The sequence below is a fragment of the Muntiacus reevesi genome, chromosome 1 (genome assembly GCF_963930625.1).
Source record: "Muntiacus reevesi chromosome 1, mMunRee1.1, whole genome shotgun sequence".
Classification (NCBI taxonomy): Eukaryota; Metazoa; Chordata; class Mammalia; order Artiodactyla; family Cervidae; genus Muntiacus; species Muntiacus reevesi.
Genome location: NC_089249.1, coordinates 228914396 through 228928454, shown reverse-complemented (window position 1 = coordinate 228928454; position 14059 = coordinate 228914396). Strand labels below are relative to the sequence as shown.

Genomic DNA, 14059 nt, shown 5'->3' with positions numbered 1-14059 from the left:
CTGATGTATTCTTCCAGGATGGACCAGGTGCCTGGTGAGAATATGCAGCCAGACATCCGGAGCCCTGAGGCCTTGTTACAACACACCCTGGACTCTGGAAGGCTCTTCTCTGCTCTTTCCTCACTTTTCCTTGGCAGTGCAATCAAAGGGCAGGGCAACCTTTAGGGTCCTCCCATCAATGAGATTTTACAGCTCACAGGCATGGTCATCTCAGCTGTTTCTCTTCTCTGTCCCTTTCTCTATTCCCTGGGTCTCACTGACCCAGAAGCATGTGGGTCCCAGACGAGTGTGGGGTTGCAGAGAGGTGGGAGACGTCAGCAGGGGTGGGGCTCAAGAATGCCAGACAAGCAAGAGGCACGGTGTGCTGGGAAGGTGGGAGTTGGCCCTGCCCGCTGGGTTTTATCAGCGAGCTCCTCAGACATATACAGAGGCAGAGCTGTGTATACACTCCCGTTCCCGCGCTCCATCTGTCTCTCCACACGTCTAAACACTCAGGGCGCCAAGTGCTTGCCCTCCTCCTCCTCCTCTTGTCCCCCCACTTACTGCGGGGGATGGTGGAGATTCAGTACCCCTGAGGAGACAGAACTGGCCAAGGTAGGATGGGCCACCTGTCAGGAGGCGGCTGTTGGGCGGGCAGGAGAGGCCCTCCCAGCCCCTGAGACTGTGGGGGGAACAGGAACCCGTTGATGGCCAGTATGGATACACAGCCTGAGGGGTTAGCTAGCAGATAAAGACTGAAACTGGGGGCAAGAATTTCCACTTGAAACCAGGCTTCTGGGTGCCATCCCACTGAGGAGCCCTGCTTTTGGGATTTTCATTTTTCAGATGAATCTGATCCATCAGAGACGTGCAGTCTGGGTTAGCAGCCTTGAACCCAGGCTTGTTCTCACCTAGTTTCCACATCCCAGCTGTCCCCTAGCCCTATCCCCAGCGACCTGAAGTCCTGATTTATAGCCCAGGCTACCCAAGGCCTACCCTCTGGGGGCAGAAGTGGGGGAGCTGCCTGGCAAGAGCGGACATGTAGGCCCTGGATGCTTCTGGAGATATAGTGGCCTTTATAGCGTTTCTGGGAGGATTGTCCCCACCCTGGGACAAAGGAAGAAGAGAGGGGATCTAGGGATCTCCCTACATCTCCCAAGATCTTAGAAAATTAGTGTCCAAAAAGGTGCCATTCTCCGCAAAGCCCAGTTTCCTCCATTCACACCCTGGTCCATGAGGGCCCCAGTGGTGCAGATGGATGTACATGTCTCGTCCCTGCACCCTGTGACTTGCCCCCTACATAAGACATGGTGCCTCATCCCACCTGCAGGGGCGCCCCCAGAAAGGCAGGCATGCGGGGAAGCAGTGGAGGTGGGCCTTTATTTCAGAAAACAGAGCAGTTTCTGCCAGCCTCTCCTCCCCTTCAAAAAAGAAAATCTTCCCAGCCTTTGGAGTTTTGCCTGGAGCGTGAGTGCACTGTGGTGCTGGATAGATGATCAGAGCTCACAGTGGCCTCCCCTTGGCCTTGTTTGGTGATTTGAGGGACTCCCAGCCATTCCTAAAGTCTCCAATCATCCAGCTCTGAGATGGGCCATGAAGGACCATGAAGAAGGTGATTCCTGGGGCCCGGTCTCCGTGGGTCACCAGCACGTGTCTCTCATACCTCCAGTGAGCACCACTCTATCATCCTGGTCGGGACACGCTCGGAAGTGCAACGAGACAGCCAAGTCCTACTGTGTCAACGGAGGTGTCTGCTACTACATCGAGGGCATCAACCAGCTCTCCTGCAAGTAAGTGACCAGTGGGGGGGTGGTGGGCGTGGGGGCAGGAGCAGGGGGAGAGAGGCCGGGGCAGAAGTGGAGGGCTCTAGGAAAAAGTGGGCTTCAAGCCATTGATAAGGGGTTTCCCAGGGGGTGTAGTCAGGGAGGTTTGCCCCACTTCCTAGCCCTTTCTTGGAATTCAGGGAGATGTAAGCTCCAAAGGACTCAGGACTTCTGCAGTCCCAGTGTCCCAGACCCCTACCCACCCAATCTTCCAGTGTCCCCGCTTTCACTGACACCTTCTAGGGAGATGGTGAGACCAGTCTCTGCCCTGGGCAGTGGGCACTGGATTCTCTCTCTCTCTTTCTTGCCCTTCCCATCTCTCAGCAACTTTCCAAAGTTTATTCTGATGAACACTGCCCGGGTCGCATCTTCCCAGCAGTGAGAAGCCGACAGGGTCAGGCGGGACAACAGTCCCAGAGCCCATGCTAGCTGAGGTCTGCTCTGTTCTCCCTGCCAGCAGGAAGCCAATGCCCAGATATGCGCTGGCTGCTGCCCATGCCACTTCAGCCCCTAGTCCCTCTCTGGAGTGTGAGGGGCCACCAGCAAGGACATCACTCGAGTGTGGCCGAGTGGGCAAGGTCAGGGTTGAGGACAAAGCTCATGTTGGGACTCTGCCTCCCCAAGGGCTGCCTCTTAGGACCTCCCAGGAGCTGAGGACCTCTGCTCCCACCCTTAGCCAATAGGGCTGGTGGAAGCACAGTGATCAGGGAGGGCTTGTTGGGGCCCAACCAGGTCTTCTGGGAGCTGGCGCCTGCTGGCCCTTGACAGATCCTCTGGTGGGCAAGCCAGGAAAGGCAGGGGAGCTGGTGAGGGCAGCATAGGTTCTGGCCTGATCTGAGGAGCAGAGGGAGCTGTGCTTAGACACTCAGTCATGTCCGACTCTTTGCGACCGCATGGACTGTAGCCCTCCAGGCTCCTCTATCCATGGGGATTCTCCAGACAAGAATACTGGAGTGGGTTGCCATGCCCTCCTCCAGGGGATCTTTCCAACCCAGGGACTGAACCCAGGTCACCTGCATTGCAGGCAGATTCTTTACCCTCCAAGCCAGAGGAGCAGAGGGAGGGAGGCCTAGTTAGCAACTCCGGGTTTCAAAGCAGCCTTGGGCTCTAGTGAGGTGCCAAAGCTGCCCCATTCCCCATGGCATCTGGGTACAGGCCAGCAGGGCATTGATGAAAATTCAGGGGGAGGCATTTGCCAGCCCCACAGACAAGGTCCAGTCAGTGCTCCCAGCTCTCCTGCCTCTGGCCTCCAGCTCCCTCCTGATTATGACCTTGGCCAAAGGCAGCCCCACCTCACAGCGTGATAATGGGGGCCACGCCTCCTTCACGCTTTCCCCTCAGTGGACGGCCAGGCACTCCCTGGGCTCCAGCCGGCCTCCTCTGCCAGCATTTGTCTTGGTCCACCTTCTACCTGCTGCCATCTACCTTCCAGCCTCCCCCATCCTGGATCTCAAAGGACAGTGCCCAAAGAAACAGCAGGTCCCCTGAGAAGTTCTCAGTCCAGACTCAGTCCCTCATCCTCTCTTTCTGCCTCTAGGACAGTGTCACAGACCCTGGGAACATTCTAGCCTTGAAAATGCTCTGAGCACTTAGGAATAGATCTATAGAAATGTGTTAAGAGTTCTGGAATACCATATAAAGATGGCCCAGCCCTGGAGCCCCTCCTCTTATCTCCTACAACACACACACACCAAGCTTCTCATCTTCTCTAGCCCCTTGGACTCCCAGACCCTTGAAAGGACCCAGCATTGTCACTGATCAGCCCTGGTTCCAAACAGGAAAGGTTGCAGCCAGCCAGGACAGGTGCTGGGGCTGGGGAGGGCCGCGGAGCCCAGGACTCTAGTGCTAGAGCTTAGTGTGGAAAAGAGAACAATGAGCTATAGGGTTCCTGGGGACCCTGCCAGCAAGGTTGTACCCCTAGGACCCTCTGGGTCCCACCCAGCTGAATCTGAGAGGAGCAGGGTGCAGGAGCCTGAGCCATTGTGAAGATGCTGTCCTATCCCCACCCCAACCAGGACAGCTGGATTTCACTGCTTAGAACCTGAGCTCGGTACCCAGAACTGCCACCTCCCCACCTTAACCCCAGCCAGGGCTCTTGGAACCAACTTCCCTGACTCCCTGGACTCCCAGGAGAGGGGAACCCCTGGTGGGGATGGCAATCAGGAGGGCAGGTCTTCAGAGCTGTGCTGGAGAAGGGCAGGGGGGAGGGGGGCAGGGCAGAACCCAGAGGCCATTCTGAGGGTGGGTGAGCCGGGAGGGAAGGGGGGCAGGCCTTTTGGGGTTCCTGATGACACCCTGAATGGAATGGATGAAATAAAAAGGAGAGAACTTAGGAAACGGAACTCACGTCGTACCATTTGTGCTGTTTGTTTACTTTTTTATTTTGATTTTTTTGCATTTCCGCTTAGCTTGGATAATGAAACTAAACTGGTCAGTTTCATTCCAGTTTTTGACAAAAATCAGTTTTCCTTCCTGGTTTTCTGACACTTGTTGTTGTGTATTGGTTCCGAGCCCTGCGGGGAGTGTTGGAAAGCGGGCACACTCCATCCCTCCTGTTTTTCTAGAATTCAGAGCCAAAAGAAAGTGTCACTGATACTGAATTTTGTTTTAAAAAGGAAAACTTAGGGGGATTTGAAAACGGAGGTCCAAATCATGGTGACCGCCTCCTGTCTGGGCCAGATAGGGGCCTCTGAACTTCCTCTTGCTGCTTTCTCCTCTTCTCTCCGTGTTTTTATAGAGCACGGTTGGTGCGTGACTCTTGGGGACTGGTTCAGGGGATGATGACAGAACAAGACTCTCTTTCCAGCCCTGTGCACATACCAGTGGCATGCCTCTCCTTGCCATCAGCCCATCCCCCCATCCCCCGCTCCCATGTCCAGGTGATCCCTCATCCCATTCCCATCTGCCTGCTCATCCTCTCCACCTCCACCCCCCCACCCCCCCCACCCCCCCGCTCATGAGGCCAGAGACCTTTCACTCCCTCCAGTGCCCGGGGCACACCCTCACCCCTCATCCTCCTCTTCCCCTGGGTGAGGGCAGCACACGTGGCATTATCCCCAGGCTACCAAAAGGAGAAACTGAGCCCTGGGAGGTGGGGTGGGAAACCAGGGAGGCAGAGTCCCAACCTCTGTCATCCCAGATGCAGCCCGCGGGCTCTCCTCTCTGCCCCTCTCTCACCCCTGCTCTTCTCCAGCCCTGAGCACAGACCTTCCCGTAGTCAAGGATAATGGCATGGGGCTAAGGGCCAGGAAACCTGTACCCCATGTCCCTGAAATTCAGGGAGTCAATCCCTGAGTGGGAACTTACCCACTCCCAGCCAGCCATGCCAAGTTCAGCCCCTGCTCCTGGTTGACAGGCTAATGTAGCCTGTTCCCTGTTACCAGGTTCTGGGAGCAGGGTGGCAAGGCTGTTGGCCACCCCCCAGAGCCTTCTCCAGGGATGCCCCCAGCCTCCCAGACGTGGCTCATCCTCAACAAGCAAGGATAATGAAAGGAGCCAGGGTACTGCCCCGTGAGGTGCCTACCTCCCACTGCCTTCTCCTTTGTTCAGCCAGCAGGGAACACACTTTCCCAGGGAGGAAGGGTAGGACTATATTGCACAACTACAGAGGGCTTTTCTGTGTTGTAGACAGTGTCCACGGCACCACCTGGAGTTGTGCAACTCTGTGGCCATGAAAAATAGGAGGATACAGTCGGGGTAGTCCAGGCTGGGTATGGGGCCAGGAACATAGGGATGTACTTGATTATCCTCCATCTCCAAGAGCCACAGGAAAGCATCCTGGCTCTCCGAAATGGGATTAAATTCCCCTCTGTCCCCTCCTGCTCCTGCACTCCCCATTCTGTCTCTTACACACATGTGTGCGCATGCACACACACACACACACACACACACACACACACACACACACACACACACACACACACACACAAGTTTCCCCTGTCTCCAGAGCCGGGCTAATCTCAGACATTGGACACAGTCAAGCCGCTCTCTTATTCCTTTGAGGATTCCAAGAGTCATTTTGGCAACTTCCTGGGTCTATATCTTCCACCCCCAAAGGTGCTTCCACTTTGGGAAAAAATCACTTCTACGCCTCTCCTCCCATTCCCAAGTGGAATCAGTTTGTGAGAGCTGAGAAAGGAAAGCTAAGCCCAACATGAGCTGGATGGAAAGCCTTAGCCACTGCCTCCATTCTCCTGGGCTGGGATGATTGGGGATGAGGGCAAGGGGGTCAGAAAAGAATGTACTGACAAAGTGGTAGCTTCCTCTTCCAAAGCACTCTGTTCTACAGGATGAGGGTGCATCAGCTTCCCTGGCAGGCTCCACTCCTCCCTTCTCCAGACACCCCCTCCTCCACTACAGCTCTTTGGCCAGACATACCTGCGTACACACTGCCCCTACTATAAGGACCAGCCTCCTGCCTCACCTGAGGGAGATATCCTAAGGCCCACAGAGACTTCAGCTGTCTGCTCATCAACCGCTCCCAATCCTCCAGGCTAGATTGGAGGCCACAGGGTTTTTGTGAGGATCTTTACAGTCAATGGCCATCACCCCCTGTAAGTTCAAGGGGCTACTGATGGTTGGTATACACTAAAATGCTAAGAGATATATAGTACATTCACCTCTTAGGGAAGTTTACTGATGAACCGTATTGATCTGTTACTAAGGGGACACTGGTGATGGGCTTACCTAATTTCCTAAATTAAAGAGGCAGAAGAGTATAGACCCATCTTTGAGTAGGGGGCTGGGGGTGGGGGGTCATTCTGGCCCTGTCTGTAAGCTTCCCTTAAGTACCTGGCCTTGCTGGGGTTCAGAAGAGCGTACAGGGCTGGACATGTCTCCCAGAAATCTGCAAGACAGGAAATCACTTGGAGGGAGAGAGGGAGAGAAGCAGCTAGGGAGCAGAAGGAAGTGGACCTTGGGGGTAAGGACAAGGTCAGGGAGATGGGAGTGGGTGGTTCTCTGTAGGAGACAATGAGGGAGAATGAACTCCCTCCAGAGCCACGCAGTGACACAGGAGCAGGTCATGGGGAGAGGGCAGGCATCCCAGGCAGCCAGTTGGCCCCCTGATGTGGAAGAGGCTTTGGGGTCTCCATGGAGCCTGCTTTAGTCCCCCTGCATCATGATTCTTGCCACCCAAGAACAGATGCCCCACACCCACCCTGGGCCCACCAACTTTGGGATGCTGGTAATTCAGGCTCCTCTCCACCTTCACTTGTCCCCCACTAAGCTTTCCCCATATATACTGTTCCAGGGCAGCCTTCCCCAAACTGCATGTTCACAGAATTCCTCAGAAAAATGACTTCCAAGGTCAGATAAATTTGGAACAAACTGGAAAGTTCAGCTCTTTCCTCCTAAAAATTTCCTCATGGCCTTTTATATGCTAACGTGCACCGCAACTCTACCAGGAAACCCAGCAATGGATTTCCTCAACTTGTTTGGCCACAGAACCCCTTTTTGAAAGAATAGATGAGACATCTCCGAGGCCCCTTTTGTTGTGGGCACACAACCTAGGAACAGCATTCCCATTCTCCTTTGAGCTTTCTGAAGACTGCTTCATGGATGAGAAATCCTACCCAGGGCCCTGGAGAGAACCCTTTGGTGGGGCCTGGAAGGAATGGCTCCCCAGAACTTGGTATTCCAGAAAGCTCCCAGGCTCCCAACCCTCCCCACCCCACACCCCACCTGCTGACTGCCTGGCACCAAGGGGCTACAAGTCTGGCTTCATGGGGCCCCAGGCAGGTCAGAAGGGAAGTCTCAAGGACCATTAGGACCTTTAGGCAGTAAGTTCCCAATTTCCCCCACCCAGCTTCCCCAAACCATCTTTTCCCTACCCCCACCCCTGCTTCCCCACCACCTGAAGCCACATCTATTAGAGAGATTTTGAAGGAGACTTCTGAGCCCTCCACCCAGCCCCGACTCCAGCCCCTCCAGCAACGAGTGTGCCCCAGCGCTCGACTTGGTTTTCTCATTCATCACTGTGCACTTTGATTTCTAACCTAAGCCTCGCGGATGATGCCAGTTTGTTCTGTGATTTTTCCCCTTTTCCTTCTCCAGATGTCCAAACGGATTCTTCGGACAGAGATGTTTGGAGAAACTGCCTTTGCGATTGTACATGCCAGATCCTAAGCAAAGTATGTTTGAAGATACAAACACAAGTCCCTGCTCCTTAGAAAGCTTCTGGGTGCAGTCCCCCCCACTCCCCCCCGTTGTAGGACATAGGGCCAGGGGTGCTGGTTGTTTTGATCTTTGGCTGTTTTTGGTTTCCTTTTCGTATTTTTGGTTTGTTAGTTCTTTTGTTTTGCTTTTTCATTTTTGGCCTAATCCTTGGGTTTCAAGTTCAGGGCTGCAGGTAAGGGGCAGAGTGGTGAGGCCGGTACAAATGGTTAACAGTGGCAAGGAACCCAACTGGCATTGGCAGGAGCCCGTGCCGGGGTGTTGCAATGCCTGTGTCTTGCTATCCTGGCTCTCTCTTTCTGGTTTTCTTTCTTTTGGTAGGTGTCCTGTGGGATACACCGGGGACAGGTGTCAGCAGTTCGCAATGGTCAACTTCTCCAGTATGTCTCTTTCTTCTATTTCTTTCCTTCCCTGCTAACTGACAGTTCTTCCCCACCCCACCCCCCACCCTGTGGGAAGGATGGGGGCCTTGCTTTCAGAGACTGGGGGAGGGGGACGCAGGGGTGTCCTCTCAGTCCTCATCAGACACCTGTGCATCTTACCGAACCAAACTTGGGTCTGCTCACCCAACATGCAGCAAAGCTAACCTACCAAATCAGGTTGAGGGGAAAGAAAGAATAGCGCTTGTTGCAAGGGCGGCAAGCAGAGGACATGAGCAACTCCAGAGAAGGGATTGGAAAGATTGTGGGCGGATGGGGTTACGAGACATGTGTCCAGCTCGTGCTCAGGCTCTCCAGCTCGTGCTCAGGCTCTCACTGGCTGGTGGCGAGGGAACAGGGTGATGCTTCAGGAATCTCAGTGGTCAGCCTTCTGGCTCCACTCAGCCTGGGGCCTGCGTGGGGGTGGTCATCACCTGCTGGGGGTTTTAGTATCTGAAAAACAGCTCAAGGGTATACCAGAGGTCCCAGACTTTGTTTTATGGCTAAACTCGTATTATTTTGTCTTGTTTGATTGTTTTCCGTGGTTTCTGCACTTTCTCACTTCTCTGATTAAATGTGCTCTCTGGAACTCGATGAGAAAGGCCTGGGAGGCTAAAGCCTTTCTACAAACAAGAGGCAGGGATGACTCGGGGGTCATTCCTGGGGAAGGACCTACAGGGCCCTGCTCAGTTTCATGCAGAGGGGACTGATACAGCGCCTGCCTCCTCTGCTTGGTCACAGTCACACTGGAGTCTTTTTGCAGCTGGGCAGAGCCAGGCTCGGGTCTCTTCTTCACCGGGGGTCAGGCAGCCTGGCCAGGATGGAAAGAAGCATTTGCAGAGCCCTCACCTGCCTCCTGAGAGCCTGTTTGAGGATGTCAGGCTGTTGAGGGGGTGGGCGGGGGTGGCGCGGGGCTAGGCAGTGAGTGTGTGCTTGTGTGTTTGAGAGAGAAACAAGTTCTCAGAAAGCCTGCTTTTGGATCTGGGATCTGGCCAGAGTTTGTTTTGGTTTGATTTGAGGAGATGGGGGAGAATGGGGAAGAGGATTGAGGGAATACAGGCCCCAGGGCAGTGGTTTCCATGGAGACTAGAGACAGCCTTGCGACTAAATGTTGATGGAGGAGGAGGTTATTGTTTGTTGCTCAACATGGGCTTCCCTAGTGGCTCAGCAGTAAAGTGAGTAAAGTGAGTAAAGTAAAGTGGCTCCTGTAATGCAGGAGACGTGGGTTCAATCCCTGGGTTGGGAAGATCCACTGGAGAAGGAAATGGCAACCCACTCCAGTATTCTTGCCTGGGAAATCTCAAGGACAGAGGAGCCCTGGCAGGCTACAGTCCATAGGGTCCCAAAGAGCTGGATATGATGTAGCAACTAAACAACCAAGATTGTTAAAACATAGAGGGAGTAAGGAATGGAGGAGTAACTGGCGACTCTCTCCAGGTCCTCTCTGGTTTGAGTCCCCATCCAGGACTTCATTCTCTTCCTCTCTTCCACTTCTGAAGGTGGAACTTTCTGGTTTGCACAGTGTACTGAGAATAGTGTTAGCCCTGGAGCTGGGGGGATGAGGCCATGACTGTGGCGGGTTTTATCTGGGGCTGGGAGCAGTTCCTTCAAGTGCCATCAGGTGGCGGTGGAGCAGAGCAGAAAGCCACAGACTGGCCGTGGACTCCATCTGGGGCCCAGCGGTCCATGGCCCCCGTCCTCCAGAGTTCACTAGGCCCCTGATCAACCTGCCATCCACCTCCTCCTCTCCAGGGAGGACAGATGGGTCCCCTGAGGAATTCAAACTGAATTGATGGTGCCTGACATGAAGGGGCCAAGGGCAGGCCCCCTAAGAAAAGGGATTTGGGGCTCAGGGTAAAGAAAGGAACCTCCCCACCCTTCTCAGACCATAGCACGAAAGCCTAGATGTACCCCCTCCACAAGAACCTGGAAGCCAAGATTTGAAGAGGAGCGTGGAGGTGCCAGGGAGGTGGGGGCTGGTCAGCCCAGATGATCAACTATCTTAATAGAGTGTTGGTGGCAGCTCTCTCCCCACGCCCCTCCCATTGGAAGCCAGGGAGGAAGGCTGTGGGGATAGGAACTGAGCCTGTGGGCACGTGGCCCAACAGAATTCTCCTGAGCCCAGGCTCCAGGACCAACTGCAGAGTCAGATCAGCCCTGTTGGAGGACTGCAAGTCAGGAGGGTAGAGCAGTCAGGCAGGGCTGAGGACCAGGAGAGAGACAGTGGAGGGCCTTTTCATTCTCCCCCTTCGGCCCAGAGCCTCCCTAGCTTACGGGACTGTTCTGGACAGGGAGTCCCAGTGCATCCTGAATCAGAGCAGTGGAGCCTCCAGAACTCGGCCGCTGTCCAAGCTTCCCTACCAGCTGGGCGTCTTCAGCTTTCAGCTCAGGTCTCCTGGGAGGGTCAGCCGGGCCCCGGGAGCCCAGGAAAGACTCTGGAAATGCAGCCTTTCTGCCTGGTATTATTGGGATTCTTGCTGGCACCTTTTGGTAAAGGATTTATACTCTTCAAGCACTTTGCCCGGAGCACTTCATGCACTGTCTATCAGATAATTGAGAAGGGAGCGTAAAATGCTAACTTAAGTGTTCAGGCTTGGATTCAGAGGGACCTGAATAATATTGCCAGCAGCTAAGCTTACTGTTCTGGGGGCCTCATTTAACCTCTCTGATTTTCTCATCTGTAAAATGGGGATAATGGCATCTATGCCCTGAGGGTCGCTGTGAGGATGAAACAAAGGGAGACACACGACAGGCTTAGTTGAGGGCCTGCAGTTGTTGCTTGAACACAGCCAAGCTCTTCTCCCAGCTACTGCTGGCCTGGGGGTGAGGGTCCCCCAGAGGCTGACTCTCAGCACATCCTGAGCAAAGTGTCTGACCTTCCCCCTCTGTCCAGACAGCCTCTAGACCTGCGGCCACAGTAACTTCCCCTTCTTCCCCTGATAGCTCCTCCACTTCCTAAGAATCAAAATTTGTGCACCTGGCTACCCCTCACGTACAAGAGCACCAATCTGTACACACACAAACACACGAGCACATGCCTGCACTCGCACACCAACACACACGTGTGCTGACACCTGCTTACACAGACACACACACACAAGCACATGAGCACATGCTCTTGGGTCCACATCAGGACCTCTTCATCCAGGAGCCTGTGACCATGTGTCTCAGGGCCTGTCCAGGATGGAGACTTTGCCTGTTATCTGATCAGCCGGCCCTGCTGGGAGTTCAGCAGCAGGTGACCATGGTTACTGGTCAGTATGCAAATTTCTGTCCAGTGGGACCTGTCTGTGACTTGTGTCACTCTATGCTGGCTGAGTGGCAATCAGTGAATATGATGAGCAGAAGACTGTTTGGGTTTTTGTTTGGTTTTTGTTTTGCTGGGGCTGACATAGCTGCAGGCCCCTCAGAATCCACCCACGGGGCAAGGGAAGTGGGGCTGCCTTCTAGTGGCCAGCCAAGCCCTCAGTCACATAACCAGTCCTGCCAGCTACTGCTGTTGACCCAAGACAGTACTGGCCTTTGACTCAAAGGGGAGGCCAGTCCGGAGCCCCCAAAGCTGCTGCTGTACTGCTTGATTCCCAGAGGAGTGATACAGGGGAAAACTCTTAAATGACTTTGGGAGCCCTGCTCACTTCTCCAGGTGGTCGTTGTCCTGAGGACTAGCCAGTCAGGCCTGCCCAGGGACTCAATGGGCAGGAATAGCCATGACTTAGCCCCAAGAGATCACAGACCTGGCTTGTAGCCTCCTTTCTGCCTCCAAATTTGCTGTGTGACCTTGGGAAAGTGTCCTAGCACCACTGGCCCCCAGCTGCCTCATCTAATACAAACACCACCATGAGTAGAGCCCAAACCGACTCTGTGAACCATCGTTCTCTCAGCCTCTGGGGTGCTGTGGCCAAGTGGGCTTTTCTCTCTGGAGAGTCTGGGTACATATCCAAATGCTGTGAGCTCTGTTGAGCTGCCTGGAGGGTCCCTGGGGCTACAGGATTAGCCGCTCAGTGAGCGCTGCCCCTGAGGACCCCTTGAGTCTGTCAAGTTTGTGCTGCTTGCTTAGCATAGCTGGCCAGCCCAGGGAGCCCCAAGAGAGGAGAGGACTCACTGTGTTAAGAACTCCTACCTTCTACAGTACATGTAAGACCATAAAGAGTCACCCTCAACCTCAAATTTAACAGGAGTGCCCAGGAGGGTTCATGTTTGGAAGAGTTGGGGTTCATGCTTCAAGGGTGTGGTCGCTGCATGGAATCAAGGGGTCAGAGCCCCAGGATCTTCCTCAAGGCTCTTTCAGTCAGAGCTGTCCTGCTTTCTTGCCCTTTTCCAATGGCAGAGCCTTCTGGACTCCCTGTCAGGAAGCAGAGGAGAAATCCAGGGCTGGACACACGTGCCCATGCTCCCCTCCTCCACAGGAGATGAGATGAAAGCCTCAGAACACAATTCCACCTCCTGGACTCTGGGAGAGCTTGCTCTGCATGTGGGGAGGCCATGGAGAGGGCCCTGGCCCACCACCTTGCCCATATTCCTCTCCCTGGCTACAGGCACCTTTGACACATGAGGAAACAGAAACTATGACTTGCTCCCCCCCCAACACACACACAGCAAACTGAGGACAAAAGAGAGACTCGAAGCCCACATTCAGATGCCGGCTGCTACCGCAGAATGCTAGGTGCACTTTTGAAAAACATTGGGGAGATTTCTGGACTCCCACCCCAGAGCCCGGTTCCGTTGGCCTGGACGATTCTGAAGCACAGCCGGGTTGCAGACCTTCCAGGGATCCCATAGCCAGGCCTGATCCCCATTCAACAGATGAGAGACTGAGAGCCAGACAGGCAGGGAACCCTGGGGTCGCACAGCAGGTCAGTGCCAGAGCTGATTCCTGGGCAGGCCCTCTTACCTGAGCCTTCGATGTCCTGGGCGTCTACCTCGAAGGGCCGTGAAATCGCACATTCACAACATGATCCCACTTCAAGGAGCACAACTGGCTGCCATGCAGGGGGCACAGGTGTTCTACAGGTGGCAGGCTTGTCTCTTTCTCCAAGTGAAGTTTGCTTTCCTAAGTGGTGAAAGTAGGCTGACACCCCAAGGCCTCACCCCTGCAAGTTTCTAGGATGTTGGGGGTGTCAGGTGGAGAAGTGATCTGCTCCGCTCCCCACTCCTGCTCCCCACAGACTCTGAGCCTCTATGCCAAGCTCCTAGTAGATGGGCAGGCCAGTGAGGCCCGAGGGGACAGAACAGGGACAAGGAGCCAGTCTGAGTACCCTCTGCACTCATTCTGAACAGAAAAAAGGACCCCGTGAATGAGTTCAAGCAGAGCAGACTGTCTCCAGGAGGGGCTGACGCTGGAGCTGGGAGGGGGAGTATGGGGATGCCTCGGACCCCTGTCCCCCACTCACTTTCCTCCCCGGGGACATCTGCCAACTGACTTCTGCCCCTCCCCACCAGGTACTAACCCCACAGCTCATCTCTAAAGAACCCGCCCTGCCTGCTGAGCCTAACCCTTCTTCTCCCTACCCCCCAGCAAGGGCTCCTGGGGGCTGGGTGCCAGGGAAGGGGCTCAGGAGGCTGGGAGGGGACCCCACTAACCTGCTTTCACCTCACAGGCTGCTGCTGGTGTCTGAAGAGTCCTGACCAACGTTTCTCTCTCTCTCTCTCTCCTGCCCTTCCCCC

The 14059-nt window shown here is 54.7% G+C and overlaps 1 protein-coding gene across 6 annotated transcripts in view; it reads left to right on the top strand.

The window, feature by feature from the left end:
• Nucleotides 1-14059, top strand: part of NRG2 (neuregulin 2) — a 187194-nt gene that overhangs the window by 159272 nt on the left and 13863 nt on the right. For 3 of the 6 annotated variants that reach the window (XM_065935528.1, XM_065935529.1, XM_065935533.1), the window contains exons 4-5: nucleotides 1649-1769; nucleotides 7857-7933. The exons of 1 other annotated variant lie outside the window; for it this stretch is intronic. In XM_065935528.1, the coding sequence (XP_065791600.1) occupies nucleotides 1649-1769; nucleotides 7857-7933 (198 nt within the window). Of the gene's footprint in view, nucleotides 1-1648; nucleotides 1770-7856; nucleotides 7934-8297; nucleotides 8357-14059 lie in introns of all 6 variants that reach the window. 2 more of the 6 variants (XM_065935531.1, XM_065935530.1) reach the window with 1 other exon arrangement.